The sequence below is a fragment of the Pseudorca crassidens genome, chromosome 7, assembly GCF_039906515.1.
Source record: "Pseudorca crassidens isolate mPseCra1 chromosome 7, mPseCra1.hap1, whole genome shotgun sequence".
NCBI lineage: Eukaryota > Metazoa > Chordata > Mammalia > Artiodactyla > Delphinidae > Pseudorca > Pseudorca crassidens.
In genome coordinates, this window is record NC_090302.1 from 455,438 (window position 1) to 478,077 (window position 22,640).

General features: G+C 54.8%; 1 protein-coding gene across 11 annotated transcripts in view; it reads right to left on the reverse strand.

The window, feature by feature from the left end:
• Positions 1-22,640, reverse strand: part of CACNA1B (calcium voltage-gated channel subunit alpha1 B) — a 194,711-nt gene that overhangs the window by 170,735 nt on the left and 1,336 nt on the right. For all 11 annotated transcript variants that reach the window (XM_067742478.1, XM_067742476.1, XM_067742473.1 and 8 more), the window contains exons 2-3: positions 22,457-22,562; positions 19,338-19,477 (exon numbers count right to left, since the gene is read on the reverse strand). In XM_067742478.1, the coding sequence (XP_067598579.1) occupies positions 19,338-19,477; positions 22,457-22,562 (246 nt within the window). The remainder of the gene's footprint in view (positions 1-19,337; positions 19,478-22,456; positions 22,563-22,640) is intronic.

Sequence of the window (22,640 nt, forward strand, 5' to 3'; positions counted from 1 at the left end):
ACATGGCCAGGACTTGGGGACGCACAGGCGCGTGGCACATGCTCAGACACACAGCCCCACGGGTACCCACGCGCCCAGTGTGGGCAGCAGGAGCCATGGACACACTGCCTGGACCACAGATACCAGGCCCACACAGCGCAGACACATCAGCCAGTCCCTGTGTGGAGTCCCACCCTCACGGGCACCTTGTTTGGGGGTGCTCCCGGCCACGTGGGGTGGGGAGAGGTGGCAACACCCGCTAAAGTGCTGGCCTGGGGCCCTGACCCTGACCCGGGGACCCCCCACCCACCCAGACTCTGGGGTCTCGGCTGGGTCTTTGTAGCCGCATATGGAACATACTGGCTAGAAGGTCACCCTGCCTTTCAACATCTGTTTTACGATGGGGATGGGGGTCGTCCTCTGCCCTTCCCCCGGCCAAGCTGGGAGCTCCCCCTGAGGCTCCCAGTCCATCAAGTCAGCAAAGGAGCGAGACACCCAGGACACCCTCAGTCCGGACTGCGGGCCCCGCACAACTGCTACTGGTGGCCCTCTGACTCTCAAAAACACCTCAGCTTGGGCAACAAATCAGCAAGAAGGGCCTGGGGTGCAGGGGCCACCCGACCCCTTGAGATGCTGTGGGCCCCGCAGTGGTGGCTCTGGCTCCAAGCTGGCTGAGCTGAGCAGGGTCCCGACCCTGCTGGGGCCCCAGGAGGGACGCGTTTCAGGGGTGTCGCTCAGCCCCTTTCAGGGAGCTCGCCCTGCCGAGCAGGGGGCTGGGGTGCCATGTCCTCTCCACCCAGACGTGAGCACCCCGGGCTCCACAGGGCTTGCCTGGGAGGACCTCAGCCCTGGAACACCAGACCCAGGACCCTGGAGCAGGTGGCCGGGGTTTAAGTCCAAGCCTGGGTCTTCCTGGTCACAGGGAAGGCACGGCCTGTCCGGTCCCTCACCTGAGACATGGAAGCGCCAGCGTGAGGGTCCCGTGGCTACGGCGACGCTGCTACGAGATGACGCTCAGGAGATGCGCCCGGCAGCATCGGGACCCACCAGCACTCAGTGGCAGGGACAGCAGCAGCAGCATCCCCGGGGACTGTTACTATCGTCATGGAGGGGGGCCGAGGGGGCGCTCCACGGGAAGCCAGCAGCACCTGCTCGCCCCAGTCCTGGCTCCCGCTGGGCAGGTGCCGAGTCCCCCAGTCAGGCCCAGGGGGACACGGGAGCTGAGGGCAGACTCATGGCAGGGGAAGCACCATCTCCAGGAACTGCTTTGTCACTGACTTTCCAGGTGCTGGCTCTTGCCCAGGAGGCTGCTGGCTGTTGCCATGGCGACAGCCTGTGGGTCTCAGCCAAAGATGCCTCAGCCTCCTCCATCCTCCCCACCCCACCCCCCAGCCTGGGCTGAGCATGAAGCGCAGGCCCCCTGCACGAGAGGCCCTGAGCCTGCTCCAAACCCCAGAGACCCCAGGCAGGGTTGAAGAAGGGCCAGGCCTGGCATGTGCGGGCCGCCATGCCAGAGAACATGACATTCACATCTCATTCAAATAACAACATCATGGGCTGTCTACCACGTGCCGGGGACTCTCGGAGGTCAGCACCATTAGCCCCACCATACAGAGGAAGAAACTGAGGTTCAGACAGCACATCCACGGGTCCAGGCTCACAACCCAAGAGGTGCAGCTGGGACGTGGCCCAGTGCCTCGTGCCCCACGTGGTTACACACAGTGACACACACTGACTCACGCTGAGGTCAGCCTCACACGCAACAGACGTTGTCATAGTCACTGCCCAAAGCACAGGGAAGTCCAGCCACATGTGATCACCCTCCCCAGCCTAAATAGGGCTACAAGACAGGTGGGGACCACACAGAGTGGACAGAAAGGGTTCCAGGCCACCAGCTTCTCTGGGGCACAGTGGGTGACCATCGTAGGGATGCTCTACAGCCCCTCCCTGACCATCGCCACCCCCAATCTGTGCTGGGAAAAGATGTCCCCCAGGTGGATACTGTGCCCTTAGACTGCCTGAAGTGCTCTGTCCAGCTGGAAACAGGCCTACTACTTTGGTCAAGTGCAGCAAAGCTCCGACCAGCGAGGTCACTGTGACCCAGGACACTCACTCGCCGCAGCCATGGAAACCCCAGGAGGAGATGCCTCCAGGTCACTGCCATCAGACCCCTCTTTTTTTTTTTTTTTTTTTTTTGGCAGTACGCGGGCCTCTCACTGTTGTGGCCTCTCCCATTGCAGAGCACAGGCTCTGGACGCGCAGGCTCAGCAGCCATGGCTCACGGGCCCAGCCGCCCCGCGGCATGTGGGATCCTCCCGGACCGGGGCACGAACCCGCGTCCCCTGCATCGGCACGCGGACTCTCAACCACTGCGCCACCAGGGAAGCCCCAGACCCCTCTTTTTAGGGTCAATTTTACTCCCCCTGCATATCCTGAGGGTCAGGGTAGCTAGTGGTTAGGAGCTTGGACTTCGGCTCAGTCTAGCTGGAATGCTTACTGGTTCCTGCAGAACAAATTTCTGAGCTTCCTCAGCCTCCAGTCTGTAAAGTGGGAGTGTTACCCCCTCCCTGCAGTAATGAGGGGTCCTGCCAATGAAGGTCGAGTAGGGAACTGGGACATCCACCCCATGTAGAAGTCACAAGGCAGAAGACCCCTGCCTCTTATGGGTCAGGATCAGAGACTCAGCTAACACAGGGTTAAATAAGATCCAGAGTCTCAGAAAAACATGTGGAAACGTCCAGGTTTCAATCAAAACTCATGCATCAAAAAGCCAGGAAGATCTCAAACTGAACGAAAAAGACAATCAGTAGATTCCAACACTAAGATAACGGAGATATTAAAATTATCTGACAAAGATTCTGCAGCAGTGATAAAATTGCTTCCACAAACAATTGCAAACGTGTTTGAAACAAACCAAAAAAATAGAAAGTATCATGAACGATGTAAAGAATCAAATGAAACTTTTATAACTGAAACTACAATCACCAATATACAAAGCTAAGAGGATGGGCTCGACAGCAGAAGAGAGGGAACAGAGGAAAGAGTCAATGAACTGAATAACAGTACAGTATGAACGTGAACGACAGAGAGAAATTAGGCTGCAAGATGGAGGAGGAGCAGTGGGGGGAGGGGAAGTAGAAGAAGAGAAGGGGGGGAGGAGGGAGCCTCAAGGACCTATTGAGTGACTCCCAAACAAAATAAACTCAAAGATATCCACAAAATACCTCATAGTCAAACTTCTGAAAACTAAAAACAAAATCTTTTTTGTTTGTTTGTTTTTGTTTTTGCGGTACGCGGGCCTCTCTCACTGTTGTGGCCTCTCCCGTCGCGGAGCACAGGCTCCGGACGCGCAGGCTCAGCGGCCATGGCTCACGGGCCCAGCCGCTCCGCGGCGTGTGGGATCCTCCCGGACCGGGGCACGAGCACGTGTCCCCTGCATCGGCAGGCGGACCCTCAACCACTGCGCCACCAGGGAAGCCCAGAAAAAATCTTGATTGTGACAATTAGAAATTTTTAAATGGAATAAATTAGGTGATAATGGAATTATTTTCTTAGGTATGATAATGTTATTATAGCTACATAGGCCAGTACCCTTATTCTTAGAACACTAGGGATGATACTTCATAATACCTACAACTTTTAAATGGCACAGCAAAATATATAATACAGGAAGGAAAAAGATTGCAAAAGTAAAATTTATTGACTTTAGGTGGAACATATACGGTGTTCATTGTCCTACCCAACTATCCTCTGAAAACTTTCGTAATAGAAGTGGATATATATATATATATACTCAGAAGAGCCAGAGAAACACATCCCTATAAGGGAAAATAATTCAAAGGACAGTGAATTTCTCATCATAAATCATGGAGTTCAGAAGGAAGTAGCACAATATTTTCAAATGCTGAAAGACAAGAAGTGTGAACCTAGACACCAGTACCCAGCAAAAATATCTTTCGGGAATGAAGGAGAAATCAGGATATTCTCAGATGAAGAAATACTAAGAGAATTTGTCCCAGCAAACCTATTTTCAAAGAGTGACTTTAAAAAGTTCTCTAAATAAAAAGAATATGATGAAAAAAAGGAATCATTGACCATAAGGAAGGAAGGAGAATGGAAAGAATAAAAATAAGGGTAAATATCAATACGATACAGTTTCCTAAATTATGTTTTCTAAACTATGCTTCTGGGTGAAACAAAAATTATAGCACACTCTGATGCAGTTCTAAATACATGTAGAGGGGCTCCCCTGGTGGCGCAGTGGGTAAGAATCCACCTGCCAATGCAGGGGACACGGGTTCAAGCCCTGGTCCGGGAAGATCCCACATGCTGCAGAGCAACTAAGCCCGTGCGCCACAACTAGTGAGCCTGAGCTCTAGAGCCTGCGAGCCACAACTACTGAGCCTGCGTGCCACAACTACCGAAGCCCGTGTGCCTAGAGCCCGTGCTCCGCAACAAGAGAAGCCACCACAATGAGAAGCCCACACACCGCAACGAAGAGTAGCCCCTGCTCGCCACAACTAGAGAAAGCCCGCGTGCAGCAACAAAAACCCAACGCAGCCAAAATTATAAAATAATAAATTTTAAAAATAAATAAATACATGTAGAGGAAATACTTAAGATAATCACACTATAAATTGGAGAGGATAATGGGACATACGTTGCATAAGATTTCTATACTTCACTCAAACTGGTAAAACTATACCAATAGACTGGGATAAATTATGTATATATAATGCAGTACCCAGAGCAACCACTAAAAATCCTCTGCAAGGATACACTTACAAATACTGTAGATAAATCAAAATGGAGTTCTAAAGTACGTTCAAATAACCCGCAGGAAGGCAGGAAAAAGAAATCAAAGAAATAAGAGACAGAGAGCTCAAACAGAAACAAAAAATAAAATAGTGGACTTAAGCCCCAACAGAGCGACAACTATATTACACGGAAATGGTCTAAATAAACCAAATAAAAGACAGAATTGGCGTAATGGAGGGACATGACCCAACTCTATGCTGTCTATAAGAAGCTCGCTTCTAATATGATGGTGCAGGCGAGTTGAAAGTAAAAAGACAAAAAAAGACACATCATGCACGTATTCATCAAACAAAAGCTGGAGTGACTACAGTAACATCGTAATGGAGGAACATGACCCAACTCTATGCTGTCTATAAGAAGCTCGCTTCTAATATGATGGTGCAGGCGAGTTGAAAGTAAAAAGACAAAAAAAAGACACATCATGCACGTATTCATCAAACAAAAGCTGGAGTGACTACAGTAACATCGATAAAGTAGACTTCGCAGCAAGTAAGAGACACAGAGGAACATGTAATAACAGAGTCTACAGAAGGCGCAGCAACAGCACACACGCACAGGCACACCTGGCATGTACCTTGGGTTTCGCTCCAGACCCCCACCATAAAATGAGCGTCACAGTAAAGGAAGCCACGTGGATATTCTGGCTTCCCAGTGCATACAAAAGTTATGTTTATACTATACTGCAGTCTACTAATTGTGCTACAATAGCATTATGTCTAAAACAATGTACATACATTAATTTTAAAATATTTTACTGCTAAAATATGCTAACCATCATCTGAGCCTTCAACAAGCCATAATCTTTTAGGAGTGTTTGAAATATTCCAAGAATTAACGACATGTGACACAGAGACAAAAAGTGAGCCAATGCTTTTGGAAAAAATGGCGCCAATAGATTTGCTCTATGCAGGGTTGCCACAAGCCTTCAATTTGTGAAAAAACGCATTATCTACAATAAAGTGAAGCTCAATAAATGAGGTGTGCCTGTATGTGCTCAACAACAGAGCCAAAAAATATGTGAAGCAAAAACCAATAGAACTGTAAGGAAGAAGAGACAAATGCACAACTGTAAATGGAGACCTCAGCACCCACCTCGACAACTGACAGAACAACCAGACAGAAAGTCAGCAAGGACTCAGAAGACTTAGTAACACCAACAAGCAGGATCTAAGCCACATTTATAGAACACGCCACACAAAAACAGCAGTGTACATACTCTTGCCAAGTGCCCATGAAACATAAACAAAGATAGACCATATCTTGAGCCTAAAATAAACCTTACCAAATTTAAAATAATCAAAATCATACAGTGTGTTCTCTGACCACATGGAATCAAGCTAGAAATTAATACCAGAAAGATACTGGAACATCTCCAAACATTTGGAAACTAAACAGCACATTTCTAAACAATCTACAGATCAAAGAAAAGTCTACAGGAAAATTTAAGAACACATGGTACCGAATTAAACTGAAAATACAACATATTAAAATGTGTGAGACACAGCTGAAGTGTGCTGAGGCAAATTTAATACGCCACGTGCATACACTAGAAAAGAAGAAACGTCTCAAATGACGCATCTAAGCTCTCGCCACAAGAACTGAGAAAAAAAAGAGTAAAATACACCCAAAGCAAACAGAATGCAGAAAATAATAAAAATAAGGGCAGAAAGAAGTAAAACTGAAAAAAAGAAAGAAAAAAATCATTGAAACTAAGAGCTGGTTCTTTGAAAAGATCAATAAAATTGACTAACTTCTAGTACGACTAACCTAAACCTCCCAAAAGAGATCAAGAGAGAAGACACAAATTACCAGTGTAAGAAATGAGACAAGGGCTATCCCTACAGACCCTGCAGACATCAAAAGGATAATAATGAGTGACTACTGTGAACAACTCTACACACGTAAATTTGACAATTTAGACTAAATGGACTACATCCTCAAAAAACACACACTACCACAACTCACTCAACAGGAAATAGATCATTTGAAGATCCCTATAACTATTAAAGAAATTGAATCCATAAGTTTAAAGCTTCCTAAAAAGAACTCTCCTGGCCCAGCTGGATTCACTGCAGAATTCTACCAAATGTTTAAAGAAGAATTCACAGCATTTTTACACAATGGCTTCCAGAAAATAGAACGGAGAAGGGAACACTTCCAAATCCACTTTTGGAAGCTTGTATTATCCTGATATCAAAACCATACAAAGACAGTACCAAAAAAACAAAAACAAAACAAAACAAAGGGAACAAATGACAGACCAATAGCCCTCATGCATACAGATGCAAAAATCCTTAACAAAATATTAGCAAATACAATTCAGCAATATATAAAAGGAATTATATACCATGACCATGTTTGTTCCAGGAAGTAAGTCTGGTTCAATACTCAAAAATGAATCATTGTAATCCACCACATTAACAGGCAAAGGAAGAAAAAGTCACAAGATCATACCAAAGCAGAAAGGGCACTGGATGAAATCTGATACTAACAAGAAGAAATCTGATTCATGACCAAAAAAACTCAGAAAAAACGGAATAGAGGGGAACTGCCTCAATGTAATAAAAAGCATCTACAAAAACCTACAGCAAACATTATACTTAATGGGGAGAGTCTGAATGTTTTCCTCCTAAAACTGGGAACAAGGCAAAGGTGTCCACTCTCATTCAATTTAGTACTAGAAGTCCTGGTCAGTGTAATAAGACAAGAAAAGGAATGAGAAGGGAGACAGATTGGAAAGAAAGAGATAAAACTGTCCCTATTTGCAAATGACATACTTGTCAACATAGACAATTCCAAAGAATCTTAAAACAAAAAAAAGAAAAATCTCCTGGAACTAACAAGTGCATTCAGCAGGGTTGCAGGATTAGAGATAAATATACAAAAATGTACTGTTTTTCTATATACTAGCAGTGAACATGTGGACACTGAAATTTTAAATATAATACCATTTGTACTCATGCAAAAATAAAAGAAAAACTTAGATGTAAATCTAACAAAACATGCACAGCTCTTGAATCCTGAAAACTACAAAATACTGATGAAAGAAATCACATAAGATACTGTAAAACTCTTAGAGGAAAACATAGGAATGACACTCTTTGACGTAAGTCATAGCAAGATCTTTTTTGACTCACCTCCCAGAGTAATGTAAAGAAAACCAAAAATAAACAAATGGGACCTAATGAAACTTAAAAGCTTTTGCACGGTGAAGGAAACTATAAACAAGACGAAAAGACAACCCTCAGAATGGGAGAAAATATTTGCAAACGAATCAACGGACAAAGGATTAATCTCCAAATATATAAACAGCTCATGCAGCTCAATATTAAAAAAACAAACAACCCAATCAGAAAAGGGGCAGAAGACCTAAACAGACATTTCTCCAAAGAAAACATACATGTGGCCAAGAAGCACATGAAAGGCTGCTCAACATCACTAATCATTAGAGAAATGCAAATCAAAACTACAATGAGGTATCACCTCACACCAGTTAGAATGGGCATCATCAGAAAATCTACAAACAGCAAATGCTGGAGAGCGTGTGGAGAAAAGGGAACCCTCTTGCACTGTTCTAGGAATGTAAATTGATACAGCCACTGTGGAGAACAGTATGGAGGTTCCTTAAAAAACTAAAAATAGAACTACCATACGACCCAGCAATCCCACTACTGGGCATATACCCAGAGAAATCTATAATTCAAAAAGACACATGCACCCCAATGTTCATTACAGCACTATTCACAATAGCCAGGACATGGAAGCAACCTAAATGTCCATCGACAGATGAATGGATAAAGAAGATGTGGTACATATATACAATGGAATATTACTCAGCCATAAAAAGGAACGAAATTGGGTCATTTGTAGAGACGTAGATGGACCTAGAGACTGTCATACAGAGTGAAGTAAGTCAGAAAGAGAAAAACAAATATCATATATTAACGCATAGATGTGGAACCTAGAAAAATGGTACAGATGAACCAGTGTGCAAGGCAGAAATAGAGACACAGATGTAGAGAACAAACGTATGGACACCAAGGGGGGAAAGGAGGGGGGTGGGATGAATTGGGCGATTGGGATTAACATATATACACTGATATGTATAAAATGGATGAGTGATAAGAACCTGCTGTATAAAAAAATAAATAAATAAAATTCAAAGAAAAAAGAAATCAAATAAGGTCTACATAAATGGAGAGACATACCACGTCCACAGATTGGAAGACTCAACATAGTAAAGATAACAATTCTCTGCAAATTAACACACAGGTTTTATACAATTCCTGTGAAGGTTTTGCATATACATTGACAAGATTATTCCCAAATTTATATGGAAGCAAAGAAATTAGAATAGCTAAAAGAGTTTTTTTTAAATTTACTCTTAAACACTTTTTTTTAAAAAAAGAATAAAGTGGGAGGAATGAGTCTGCCCAATTTTGAGACTTAAACAGTTACAGTAATCAATACAGTGTGAAACTGGTGGCGGGATGGACACACGGATCTACAGAACAGCAGCAGACCCACACAGACATGCTCGGCTGACTGCTGGCAGAGACACAGAACGCCTCAGCGGGGGAAATACACCGTACAGGCTTTCCAGCAAGTGCTGGAGCAACCGGGTGGCCACGCACAGGAAGAAAACAAACAAAAGAGAATCTCAACTTCAGCCTCACTCCTGACACAAAACGAACTCAAAATGGATCCCAGACTTACACATAAAATATAGAATGATAAAACTTTCAGAAAAAAAATAGGAGAAAATCATCATGACCTAGGGCTGAAAAGAGTTCTTAGACTCAAAACCACAAGCCCTATCCATAAAAGGAAAAACTGATAAATTGGACCTCATTAGGATTCAAAATTTTGCTCTGCAAAAGTCCCTGTTACGAGGATGAAAAAATAAGCTACAGATTGGGAGAAAACTGACTAGTATCTAACAATCCAAGTAGAACCTGAGCAGAATACATGAACTGACACTTCCCCAAAATGGAGACACAGATGGCAAATAAGTCCATGAAAAGATGTCCAACATCGTTGGCCATTAAGGGAATTCAAATCGAAACCACCATGACGTGTCACCGCACACCTATCAAAACAGCTAAAATAAAAAACAGTGACAACACCAAACTCTTGTGAGGATATGGAGAAACTAGAGCACTCATACATTCCTGGTGGGAATTTTAAAAAATGTAAAATGGTACTGCCACTCTGGGTAACACTTTGGTAATTTGTTAAAAAACTAAATATGCAACTGCAATACGGCCCCATAATTGCACTCCTGGGCGTTCATCCCAGAGGAATGGAAACTTATGTTCACACAAAACCTGTGCATGGATGTGCAGAACAGCCTTGTGGGTGATATTTCAAAAGCTGGAAACAACCCACACGTCCCTCAACAGGTGAATAGTTAAAGAGACAACGGGCAGTAAAGAGAAACAAAGTATAGACACATGCAACAGTGTGATTCAGTCATCCTCAGAGAATCATCCTGAGTGAACGAAGCCAGCCCCAAAAGGCACGATGCCATTTGCATAACGTTCTTAAAATGCCAAAATGATGGGCCTGGAGACTGGATTGCGGTTGTCAGGGATGGAGAAGCAGTGAGACCAGAGTGAAGTGGGGGCAGATACAAAAGGGCAGCAGGGGGGCCCCGGTGGGGGTGGAGTTTCTGCGTCTTGACTGTGCCGTTGTCGGCGTCGCAGCTTCACAGGACACTACCCTCAGAGCCCTCTCTGCGTGTTGTGAGTCTACGGTCAGCTCACGAGAAGATATTCAGCGTTTAAAAGGGGACGCTAATGACAGCATCTAGCCCAGGACGGCTGTAGGATGATTACATTAGCTGACCAGCCCGCACACGGGAGACTTCATGGAAGAGTCAGCGTCTATCTTTCACTCTCCCTTCCATGTCTCAGGAGCTCACGCTGCCCACCTCCCTCTGCCCACCTGCTCTGGTGCTTTCACCAGAGGGCCCTGCACCCCCACTGCCCACCTCCCAGGCTGGGGACCCAGAGAAGCACAAGTAAGTGCACCACCCCAGGGGTCATACCCCCTGGAAAGAGCCCGTCATGGAGACCAAGTCCAGGCCATGCGGGCAGGGACGGGGCTGGAGGGGTCTCGCACGTGCCTCTGCTGTGTCCTTGCATCAGTGTGTGTTGCGGGGCTGGCCGGCCTTAGACTGTACCCCAGTGGAAACACTGGGTCCCAGAATCGATTAGGTGATGGGAAGAAGGAAGCTCTTGCTTCACGCCCATCCCCTCCCCATCGCTGGACCCTCAGAACCCAGGCCCGAGAGGGCAGGTGCAGGGCCCACAGGCAGAGGGGGTGGCAGTGCTGGCGGCTCCCTAGGGATTCCCACCCTCACACCGGAGGCTTCACCATGCCCAGGACACGCCCGGACCTCCCACGGGCTCAGCAGTGCCCCCCGCCCCCTGCCCCAGTCCAGGCTGGAGGGGGTCCTAGGGTGGGCGGGCAGCCCTGCCTGCAGCACGTCCTCAGTGTCTGGTGCTGCTGTGTGTTGTCAGGCCCGGGAGGCTGACAACAGACCTGGAGGAGTGAGAAAGGGCCCACGGTCAGCGGAAGGTGAGGCGGGGAGGAAGACGCTGGCCCTACAGACGTCTCACCCGGGCCCACAACACGGCAGCCACAGCAGAGCCGGGCCTGGAGCCACACGATCGCCCAGGGTCAGTCACGTGGCACCCTGTGCCCATGGGGGCCGGGGCAGGCTCCCTGCTCTCCCAGCTGGATTCCAATCCCACAGTATTTGCTGCACACTGGGAACCGGGGCACCGAGGCAATGGGGCCAACGGACGCTCATCAGAGGAGCCTGGGGTCTGAGCACAGCCTATCATGGACGATACTGCGTCCACCCCCACCCCCCAAATTCCGGTGTGAAGCTCTAACCCTCAGAGGGACTGTATTTGGAGATGGGGCTCTTAGGAGGTAAATGCTTAAACGAGGTCATAAGGATGGGCTTTAATTTAATAGGATGAATCTAACAGAACACGAAGAGAAGCCAGAGACCTCTGCACACACGGAGAAGCAGTCCCGTGAAGACACAGTGGGAACGCCACCGCCTGCAGGCAGGAAGAGGGTCTCGCCTAAAGCAACCCTGTGGGCGCCTTGATCTCGGGCGTCCAGCCTCCAGACGGTGCGACGGGGAACGTCTGCTGTCTCAGCCCCCGACCCCCGTCTGTGGCCTCTGTTACAGCGCCTGAACTAACAGTTCTCGGGGGGAACGTCCATCAGCAGGGATGGGTTGTCACGGAGCCAGCCAGTAGGGAAGCCCCTTGGGGCGAGAAAAGGGCAGAGAGGCCCGCCAGGTGGGGAAGGTGGGGTGAGCTGAGAGAAGACAGACGCACAGCCCATCCCGCAGGAAGCAGGGGCCCAGCTGCGCACACGGGCTCCTTCTCTCCGGGAGGGGCTGTAGTGTCGGCGGCTCTGAGAGTGGCCCCCCTGGGGGGAGGCTGAGACCCAGAGAAAGAGGGGCACAGTGGGGCAGCAGCGAGGCGCTGGCTGCGTGAGCGAGAGGACACCCAGGGGCCTGTGACAGGTGACCAGCGGGACCTGCGAGTTCCAGGTCAGTGTGAGTGCAGATGGGCTGCAGGCGGTGGGGAGGCCCTGGGTGGAGATGAGGCCTGGCCTGCCCATCCCGAGAAGGACCTGCTCTCCCGTCCGCTTCCCCAGGCCAGGGACTGGCTTTGGCTCCAGGCCTAGTAACCCAAGGAGACATTAGCAACCATTCTCACCTCCAGGTGAGTCTGCAGCTCTGGGCTCAGCGGTGTGAAGTGGGGGTGCGGGGAGCCGCCTGGAGCTAAGCAGGAAGACAGCGCCCAGGCAGCTGCAGGTGTACCCACCACCCAGGGGCGAACGCTCCCGCCCTCCCCAGGCATGGACTTGACCTCCTGTGACCTCTGCAGGTGCACCAGGCACAGGATGCGTGGATAGGTGAGCAGTTGCCCCGGGCCGCCTCTCAGAGGCACTCGGGGCTTGGCATCCTGTGGGCACCAGGTGGCGGCAGCCCCAGGGGGCCCAGCACCCGGGACCAGAGCCGGCAGCGCGGCACACCTCAGCTGAGCTCCGGGTCCGAGGCCGGACAGCCTGCGCTCCCTGTCCTGCCAGGATCCCCAGGCCCTTGGAGCTGGGCAGAGGGGCCTCTCCCTCAACACCTGGGGTGGGGTCTGCAGGCAGCGGCCAGGAGGGGCCTGGCTCCGGCTCCCCACACCCCCCAGGAGAGTGACAAGAGCCCTAAATCAGAGGAAGATGGGGGGGACAGGAGGGCAGAGGCACAGGCAGGGGGTAAAAGCGGCGAGCGTGAGGGCGGATCCCACCCGACCCAGCACGGGGCTCCGGGCCTGTCCCCAGGGACTACAGGCCCCGTGGGCGGCCAGTGTCAGGAGGCAGGCGCCTAGGGGCCGGGCACAGGGTGCCCTCACCCAGCTCCGACCCGGCCACACAGCACAGGAGGCCTGCGGAGCCCTGGGGCCAGGCCTGCTCTGAATCATCAGTGATGCCTCGGGGATGCTGCCTGGAGCGTAATAATGGGGACCAGACAGCCTCCTTCTGCTGCTCCGGGGGGCCGCTTGTCAGAACTCAGGCCCCTCCTGTGTCCCAACCGTTCCCAGCCTCAGGTGGGGATGGAAGAGAAAGTCCAGCAAACCCCCGACCTGACCAGGCATCACAGACCCCGCCTGCAGGACTGCAGTCACAGGACGCAGGAGGGGCCCACGTGCGGCGGCCCCAGCCCTGAACGTGAGCTCTGGTGCCCACGCTCGGACATGCACTGGGGTCAGCCCACGTCCAGACCCACTGCCACTGGTCACTCAGACACGGTGTCCCTAGTCACCTCAAACCTGGACACAGCGTCACCCATGGTGAGGCACAGCGTCCCTGGCTGCCACACGTGGACACAGGGTCACTGCGCACCTTGGCCCATACCTGCTGGCCCCTCCTCACTCAGGGCGGTGTCCTCCGTGGCCTGGCCTCCCCAGAGCGCTCTCCTGCGCCCTCTGACCAACTTCGCGTCCACGCCCAGTACAAACTCCTCTCCCTAGGCGGCGCCAGCCTGCTGGCCTTCCACCTTCCGCTTCCCACAGGACGCCCAGGCCAGGGAGGGAGGACCCTGAGCTCTAATTACATGTCCTGGAAAGAAATTCACTCCTGTAATTGGAGTGAAATGAGAGGCTGTGGTTGGAAACGTCCCCTTGGGGAGTCACCTGTCTGAGCTGGGACACGTTTCTCTGCTGTCCCCGAGGAAAGCTCCGGGCTGGGGCTGGGGCTGTGACAGGGGCAGGAACACCCATGGCCTCGGGATTCTGGGGCCCTCTGCCAGCACAGAGAGGCCCCCGGGGTCTGAGGGGACCCTGCTGCTGCCCCTACTCCCAGCTGCCATCAACCTCTCAGGACCGTAGGGTGGGCTGGGGGCTGCTGATGGGACGGGGAGGGCGGAGGTGGTGACGTGGGGACACACCAGCCTCAGACAGGCTGGGGATGCGGGTGCCACACTCGGGGGTGCCGGCGGGTTTCCTGAGGACAGTCAACCAGACCAGTGCTTCCTGCTTCTCCACCCCAGTCCGAGCCCCATGGCCTCCCTGGGGCACTGTTCCCCCCCCAGGACCGGCCCCTGCACCCGGAGCCCCCCAGCAGGCCCCGCGGCCTCCCCACATCCTCACCCTCTGCCCCACCCCCAGCTCAGGACACCTCTGCTCAAGGTCCTTCTTAGGGACCTTCCCTGACCCCCGTGAAGGGGAACTTCACCCCCACCCCGCCCCGGCCTCCTGCTTCACTGCCCTGCATGGCAAGAGCTGTGCATCGCCTGTGTCCCCGGGAGACGCAAGCTCCACGTCCACTGCCGTGTCCCCAGCAACCAGAGCATTTGACAAATACCTTCCACACGAACGAACGAGTGGATGGACGGCCAGCCAGATGGTCAACGGGCGGAGGAGGGAAGGTGACTAGAGACGGGGCCGAGGAGAAGGTGAGAGGCCGAGGCAGGTGAAGGTACTCCGCACTCACTCTCTCCCCCCGTCGCCCCATCTCACTCCACCTGCTTCCCACTCCAGCCTCAGATGACAGCCAGCTTCCGGGTTCAGTGGAAATGCAGAGTCAGGGGACGGCTCCGGCCCCAGCCCTTCCTGCTCATCCGACAGCCCAGCGCGCACACTCAGCTCACCCTCCGGTTTCCCGCTGTTACAGAGAGATGAGCGTGGACTCCGGGACGCTGGACCTTAGCTTCCCTCATCCACCTAGGACATCACTCCAGCGTTCCAGCTGCATCACCGCTAGCCCCCACCTCCCGGACCTGGCCCATCTGCACACAGGCTCCGGCCCCCACCTAATAAAACCCTCTGCCCCTCCCCTCCCTCCTGCCACTGCCCAGTCCTCTGCCGGCTTTGCTGTAAAACTCCCTCAAAGGTGGAAGAGCTGCCCCAGGTGCTCACCACAGACCCTGCCCATTCCCGCAGGGCTTTCCCCTGCAAGCCCTCGGGAGAGCCCATCACCTGCACGGCGCCCACCGCCGCACTCAGCCATCCATCCTCCCCTTGCTCCTGCCCGAGGAGAGCACGCTCCCCCTTCCTCAACACCGTCCCCACCCACCTCACTGGCCAGTCCCAACGTGTCAACTCTGGGGTCCCGGGGCTCAGTCATGGGCAGCTTCTCCTCCAAACTCCCCATTCCCTGGGGATCCTGTCTGGTCTCAGGCACTAAAGGCCACGGATACACCTGTGTCCTGGTGTTGACACCACCAGCCAAGACCTCTCCCCAAGTATCTAGATGGCTCATCCCCTCACATCCGTCAAAAGTCACCTCACTACGGAGTCTTCTCTGACCACCCGACACCGAGCAACAGCCTCCCAGTCCACACTGTGTTCTCCTTAACCCCCTTCCTACATGGGAAGATGAAGCACAGTGCTGTCACAGAAGGAGCGGTCTCCACGGCACACCTGCCCCCAGGCACCGTGACGTGGCCGTGACCTGCCCTTGCCGACCCTCTGCGCACCGAGAGGACACAGAGCGGGGCAGGGAGACTGGGTCCCCCAGAAACACAGCCCACAAGGGCAGGGGCCTGGGGGTCCTGTTCACTGCTGCCTCCTCAGCACCGGGCAAAGGCTCACTGAATCTGAATAAATGAGTGATCAAGGGCTGGTGAGTGGGCGGGGCAGTGCCAGGCGAGGGCAGCTCGAGGAGCTGGAAACGCGTGGACAGGACGGAGGGCAGAGGGCGGCAGGCAGGACAGCCCCTCACCTGGCTCCGTGGCCAGGACTAGACGCTGTGCCCCCTGCAACGCCAAGAGTGCACCCAGGCACAGTCTACAGGTGAGTATATGAGGTTAAGAGGCTTCCCTGATGCAGGGAGGGGCCCTCGTTCCATCGGGGCCCTCCCACAACCTGCGTGCCAGCCTCAGAAGTAGAAGGGAGCCCAGCTGGCCTCTGGGGACAAGTCAGCACCAGGGCCTCCCCGGCCAGAGCCCTTCCCCTCCCCACCATGGGTCTCCGGCCCTCTGAGCACCAATTAAGTCAACCCTAATTAAAAACAACAAAGCAGGGAACTTCCCTGGTGGCGCAGTGGCTAAGAATCCACCTGCCAATGCAGGGGACCCTGGTTCGAGCCCTGGTCCGGGAAGATTCCCACATGCCGCGGAGCAACCAAGCCCGTGCACCACAACTACTGAGCCCGGGTGCCACAACTACTGAAGTCCTCGTGCCTAGAGCCCGTGCTCCGCAACAAGAGAAGCCACTGCAATGAGAAGCCCGCGCAGTGCAAGGACGAGTAGCCCCCGCTCGCCGCAACTAGAGAAAGCCCGCGTGCAGCAACGAAGACCCAACGCAGCCAAAAATAAACAAATAAATTAATTAATTTTTTAAAAAGGGACCAAGAAATAATGTCCCCACCCCCCGCCATGGCTACCCACAGGGACCTCAGCTCAGGAGGGCTTAGAGTTAGGCATTCTTCCCCGGGTTCCCTGGGGCAAGTACTCACCCCAAAATGGAGGAGGGCCTCCCTCCATCACGCACCACACACACATACACGTGCACGCGTGCACATACATACAGGTGCACACACATGCACAGACGCACATGCGCACGCATACACGAGTACACACACAGGTCACGAGTCCCTGGGTGCTGCAACCAGGAGCAACAGAGCAGCTCCCGCACGTGACTCTGGGACATAGATCACCCCCCCATCTGGGGGCTCCCCTCCCAACCCAGCGCCACCCCTGGGGACAAGGTGCAGAGAGAGGGAGCCTGGAAACCATTGGTGCCAACTTCCAGCAAGAGCGGAGACTCCAGGACCCGGATGAGAGACACAGAACAGGCAGAAAGAGAAATAGACAGAGGAAGAATGGGAGCGAAAAAGCAAAAAGACACAGAGATACAGAGACGTCGAGAGGCAAAGAAATACCGAGATGGCAAAGAAGAGATAAAGGGTCAGTGAGGCAGAGAAGATCAGAAACAGGCAGACAAAGGCCAAGAGAACAAGACAAGGGGACAGGGAGGGAGGGAAAGAGAGACAGAAACAGGTTGGCGGGGTAGGAGAGGGGCCCACGTGAAGAAAAGGCAGAAGCGAGGAGAGGTAGGAAAGACGAGGTGGAGAAACAGACGGACTGAGGTCAGGATCTCCAAGTCCGGGCTGGGGGCAGAGTTAAGGTCTCGGGACCCTTGGGATCCCCCTGCTGGGGCTCCCAGGAAAGTGAGCCCATCCTATTCTCTCTTGTGCCCCGGAGAGTGTGGTCAATGGCAAGAGAGAGCAGCCAGCCTTGGAGGTCTCTCCTAGCCCTCACAGGAGGACGGGGCTCCCTGGACCTGGAATCAGGACACGCTTGTTGGAAGACCCAGGGGTCCTGCCTCCCCGGCTTGCTCCCAGCAGTCCAAACACTCAGCACCACGGACAGCACCCCCAGAGGCAGGGTCCCACCGTCCCGCCCAGCTCCCAGCTGGCCCAAGCACAGAGCACCCTAGCTTCAATAGCCCATTAATTCAGCAGATGCTCCCTGACCCTCCTGGGGGCCCTCCCAGAGCTAGGCTCTGGGGACACCCTGAAAAATAAGACGCTGTTCGTATCCTCAGGGACTCACATCTAGAGGGAGAGAGATGTAAACAGCCAGCGACTCTCATCGACAGCCCACGCAGCGCCCACCGGGCTGTGGGAGCACCCTGCCCTCCGAGGGGCCACACCCACCACCAGATCCCCACCAGCAACATCGGCTTTCTGTAAAAGCCCCTGCTGCCACCGCCACCGAGGGCAGCAGGCGGGTGTGGACGGCGCACACCGTACCACAGAACCGCACGGCTCCCAGCAGAAGGCTGCCCACTCCCTTCCCTACTCGGTCAGTAGGAAAAATGAAAGGAAAACAGCAAGTTTCCCAGAAAGCTTATTATATCCGATTTCAGCGGCACCCATCCCGTCAGAGCCGGTGACAGGCTGGTGCAAAGACAGAAAGGGAGGCTGAGGCACAAGGCCCACCGGCCCCTCCGTCACCTCCAGGGAGAGACCCTCCGAAGGCGAGGCCACCTCGACTCTGGCCCATGTCGGGCATGCTGCAGGCACCTCTGGGGCCAGGCCACCGGCAGCTCGAGCAGACGGCGGGGCAGGCCCCCCAGGACGGGGCGGGTGAGGGGGCCTCTTGCGGGAGCCCAGAGGCCATTTAGCCAAGTCTGTGTGTCCTCACATGCAGCACAGGACAGAGACCCGGCCACAGCCTCCTGTCCCTTGGAAGGAGTGTTCTGGGCCACAGTGGGGCTCCGAGCCTCCCTGGGACCACAAGGTCCCAGAAAGCGCGGCTGCAGTCCGCCGGGGCGGGGCCTCTGGGACCTGGGCTGTGCAAACAGGTCCTGTGGAGCGAACACCCAGGCGCTCAGCCCCAACCCCAGCCCAGAGCCGGGGCAACAGCAGCTCAGCCCCAGCCTCAGCCTCTACTGGCCAGAGGAGCAGCGCAGAGGCCTGAATACCCATCAGGCCAACGGAAACACCCTGGCCCGAAGGCTGGGGCCTCCACGACGAGGAGCAGGGCATTCCGCCCGCTCTCAAAGCAGCCCAGCCCACGGCGACTTTCTGGATCTCCTGGGTTGTTTGGAAACCACAAGCTGGCACTTGTCAGGGTCCGTCTGAGAAGGAAAGTGGGCGGCAGGACACACTGATTAAGCTCCTTCGTGGAACCAGACACCGTGACAACACACCGGCGCGGCCACACCCAAGCACAGCTCCAGGAAGCCGCGTCCGAGAACCCGTCAGGCAGGAGCCCCCCAGATCACGGGGCGACAGAGGCAAGGCTGGAGCCCAGGATTTACAGAATAAGGCCCAGAGCCCTCCCCTGCCCTGGTGACCTGCCCACGGCACCAGCAGCTCTGTAAGCAAGCTTCGCCCGAGGACAGAGCACCGTCGACGGCCCCTCAGCCACGATCACAGCCCAGGTGCCTCCTGGGGAGAAACAATGCCCGTCCCACCAGCACCCACCCCGTGAGGACCAGCACGAAGCCGGGGCCTCCAGCGTGCCCAAGCCCGCTCCTCGCAGAGGGCAGCCCGGGCCCAGCACCCACCCCGTGAGGACCACCACGAAGTCCATGACGTTCCAGCCATTCCGCAGGTAGGAGCCCTTGTGCAGGACGAAGCCCAGCGCAACGATCTTCATCCCGGCCTCGAGGCAGAAGATGCCGATGAAGTACGGCTCCGTGTCGTCCTGAGGAGAAGCGCAGAGCAAGGTCACCCCCGCCGGGGGTGTGGCAGGCGAGGAAACCCCCCACCACCCACAGACTCGGCTCTTCCATCACGGGCCTGTTTGCCCTCTGCCGAGCTTCCCTACCAGGGCAGGTGGCCCTGTCCCCATGGCCAGTGACACCCGATCACAATAGCAAGGGGGGGGGCTCCCACCCCCGGAAGCCCTGCAGCAGGGGAAGCAATAAGAAAATTGGGGGGTTTTTCCCACAATCACTAGGACAATCCTCGTTATAACACCCCACATGCATTAAGCACTATTATCATCCCCATCCTAGAGGAAACTGAGGCACAGAGAGGTCAGGAACTGGGCCGGAGACTCACAGCTTGCTAGAGGCAGAGACAAATCCTAACCCAGAGGCGACTTGGGTCTGACCCTGAGCTCGAACCGCTATGGGGACAACGGCCCAACTCCCTAGAGGACAGCCCAGGACCCACACGCATTCCTTCAACACACACCTTCTGGATAATCAAAACATACACATCTTGGTGGAAGCGAGCATGGCCGCGCCTCAGGGAGCCTCTGGAGGGCGAGGCATCCAGCTGGGCGAAAAGGAAAGGAATTCCAGGCGGAGGGAACAGTGTGAGAAAAGAATGGGGATGGGAGAGGGCAGGGCCGACACGGGCCCGGCCCTGGTGGCGAGCACAGTGGGGATGAGCTGCGTGGACTCAGGGAGAAGACACACAGGCGGCGTGGAGAGTGACCAGGGGCACCACACACTTGGGAAGGGTGGCAGACAGAGCCTCTGTGCAGGTGACCCCACAAGCTGGACAACGGGGACACGGGGAGGGTCAGCATGGGAAACAGCCTGAGTGCAGACCACAGACACAGGAGTGGACAAAGGGGCAGCGGGGAGGTCCTGCCCCCAGGACTGTGGGAGCCACTGGAGGACTTGTCCTCCGAAGGCTGCTCCGCCAGGGAGGGGTCGAGCCTCCGGGGCCAGGGACCAGGGGAGGGGAGGGGAGGGCCAGACTGGCTCCCTGTGGGTGTTGCCAGCTCCCACTCAGGACCAGCGGCCTGAGCCTTCCTCCCCAGAGAAGCCTGGCCCCCCAGGGCTCTCCCATCTGACCTGGGGCACCCTCAGCCTGGCGTCCACGGTGGCCCAGTTCTCCTGTCCTACCACCCTGATGCTGACTCACGAAGGATCGTTCCCCGGAGGCTTCTCGTCTGGTTTAGTTGGAGGGTCCCCTCTCCCCGAGAGAAGAGGCTGCGGACCACCTGCCCTGGGTTAACAGCTGGGCCCCAGCAAACAGATGTTCACAGAAGAAGAGTAAGCCAGCGCCAGGAGACGGGGCGGGGCCCCTCCCCAGACCCCTCCCCAGACCTTCCCTCACAGCTCTTCCCCCAGCCCCATCCTTGATCACACTTGGCTCAGGGCTGGCTCAGGGCAGGGCTCCGGCTGAAGGCCACTCAGGAAGTTGATGGGTGTGTGGGAAGCGGAGCCCCCAGAGACAGGGAGCTGTGGAGGCCCCACCCCAGGCCAGGCCGCCCCTGTGCCACACGGCCCCCTCCCAGCCTCTGGCAGCAGCAGCCTCCAGACCTAAGCCCTGGGGCGCAGGGCGCCTGCTCTCCAGGCCCGCTGTGTCCGGCCTCCCATCCATCTCAGCAGCCTCCGGGGGGCACACTCTGCTTGCTCTCCCAACAGCTCAGCCCCCAACTCCGACAAGTGTACCGAACCCCATCACCACAAAGCAAACCCTCCCTCACCTGTGAGGCAGGAGCTCAGACGTGGCTGGACACACGGCTGGCCCACTCAGGCCTGCTGCCGGAGCCTGGCCTCCCTGCCCCCCCCACACCCACCCCTCCCCCGGCCTGCTTCCCTCTGGCCCCACCCCTGCTGGACTCCCTTAGGGATGTGACCACGCCTTGCCTGGAGTTCAAGGCCTACGCAGAGCGCTGAACAGGCCCTATTTCATCAACGCTTTTCTCCACTGAAGTTAGGGAAGGAGCTTGGACAGAAGTGGTCACTTGCCAGGGTGTGGAGAAGAGGCATCGGCCTCTGGCCGCCTGCGCCCCCAGAAGTGTCTCCTCCTCGGGACCTCAGGACCTCCGGCGGCTCTCCAGCCAGGCCCCAGCCTCCCTCTCCAATCCCCACAGCTACTCTTCCTTCTCTCTGCTCTGAAGCTCAGTCTCTCAGGCCCCTGGGAGCCCACACCGAGCCCAGGCAAAGGGGCCAGGGCAGCTGGGGTGGCTGGGGCTAGGGGACATAACCTCACCCTTGAAATGGGGCTCACCTCCTCAAGCAGCACCTCCAGACACCCTGACCTGGCATCCTGGCTCCTGTGGCTTCTGTACTCCAAAAGGGGAAACCACAGGGGTCTGGGGAGCTCCGGGCAAGAGTGGGTGGAAGCGATATTCGGGACGTTTGGGAAGAAAGGCTGGGAAGGAGTGCTTCCCACGGGAAGTGGCGGGACCACAGGGAAGGGATTCCAAGCAGAGCCAGGGAAGACAGCTCTGAAGGAGAGGCTGACGGTCCCGAGACCAAGGGCTGCACCCCGGGGGCCGAAGACTATCACAGCCCTGCAGGGAAGGGTGGGCAGCTAGCCCCCACCCCACTCACGGAGCCTGACCCTCCTTAACCTGGGCCATTATGAACGCCCTTCCCACACCCCAGCTTTAGCTCTTAGTTTCTTAGTCCGTGTGGACTGGACAGGTGCAGGGGTGGCGGTGGCACGCTGGGCAGAGCAGCTGCGGGCTAAAATGGCCCCTCTCAAGCCACCCTTCCCCAGCAGGGGCTGAGCTGGCTATCCCGCTCTCCCGGCCCTTCAGGCAAGCGCCAGCTGCCCGGGTTCTATCCTTTTCCTACCCTGAAAGAGGGGGAGCTGCCCAGACTACCCTGCCCGAGGAAGCTGCGCCCAGTCACGGATCCTTAGAGGGTCGTGGAATCAGACAAGCTGCCGCCACCCCACGCCCCGCCCTCAGGCCGGCCGCCACCGCACTCACCAGCCGCTCAGACATGGGCGTCTTGTCTCCGTCGGGGAGGTGCTGCTCCAGTGCCAGCACGATACAGTTGGCGATGATGGTGGCCAGAATCATGTACTCAAACGGAGTGCGTGGGTTAAGGACTGGCCGGGAGGCGCCGAAGAGGAGAGGCGAGGAGGCCAAGGCCGACAGCGCGCAGTGCAGC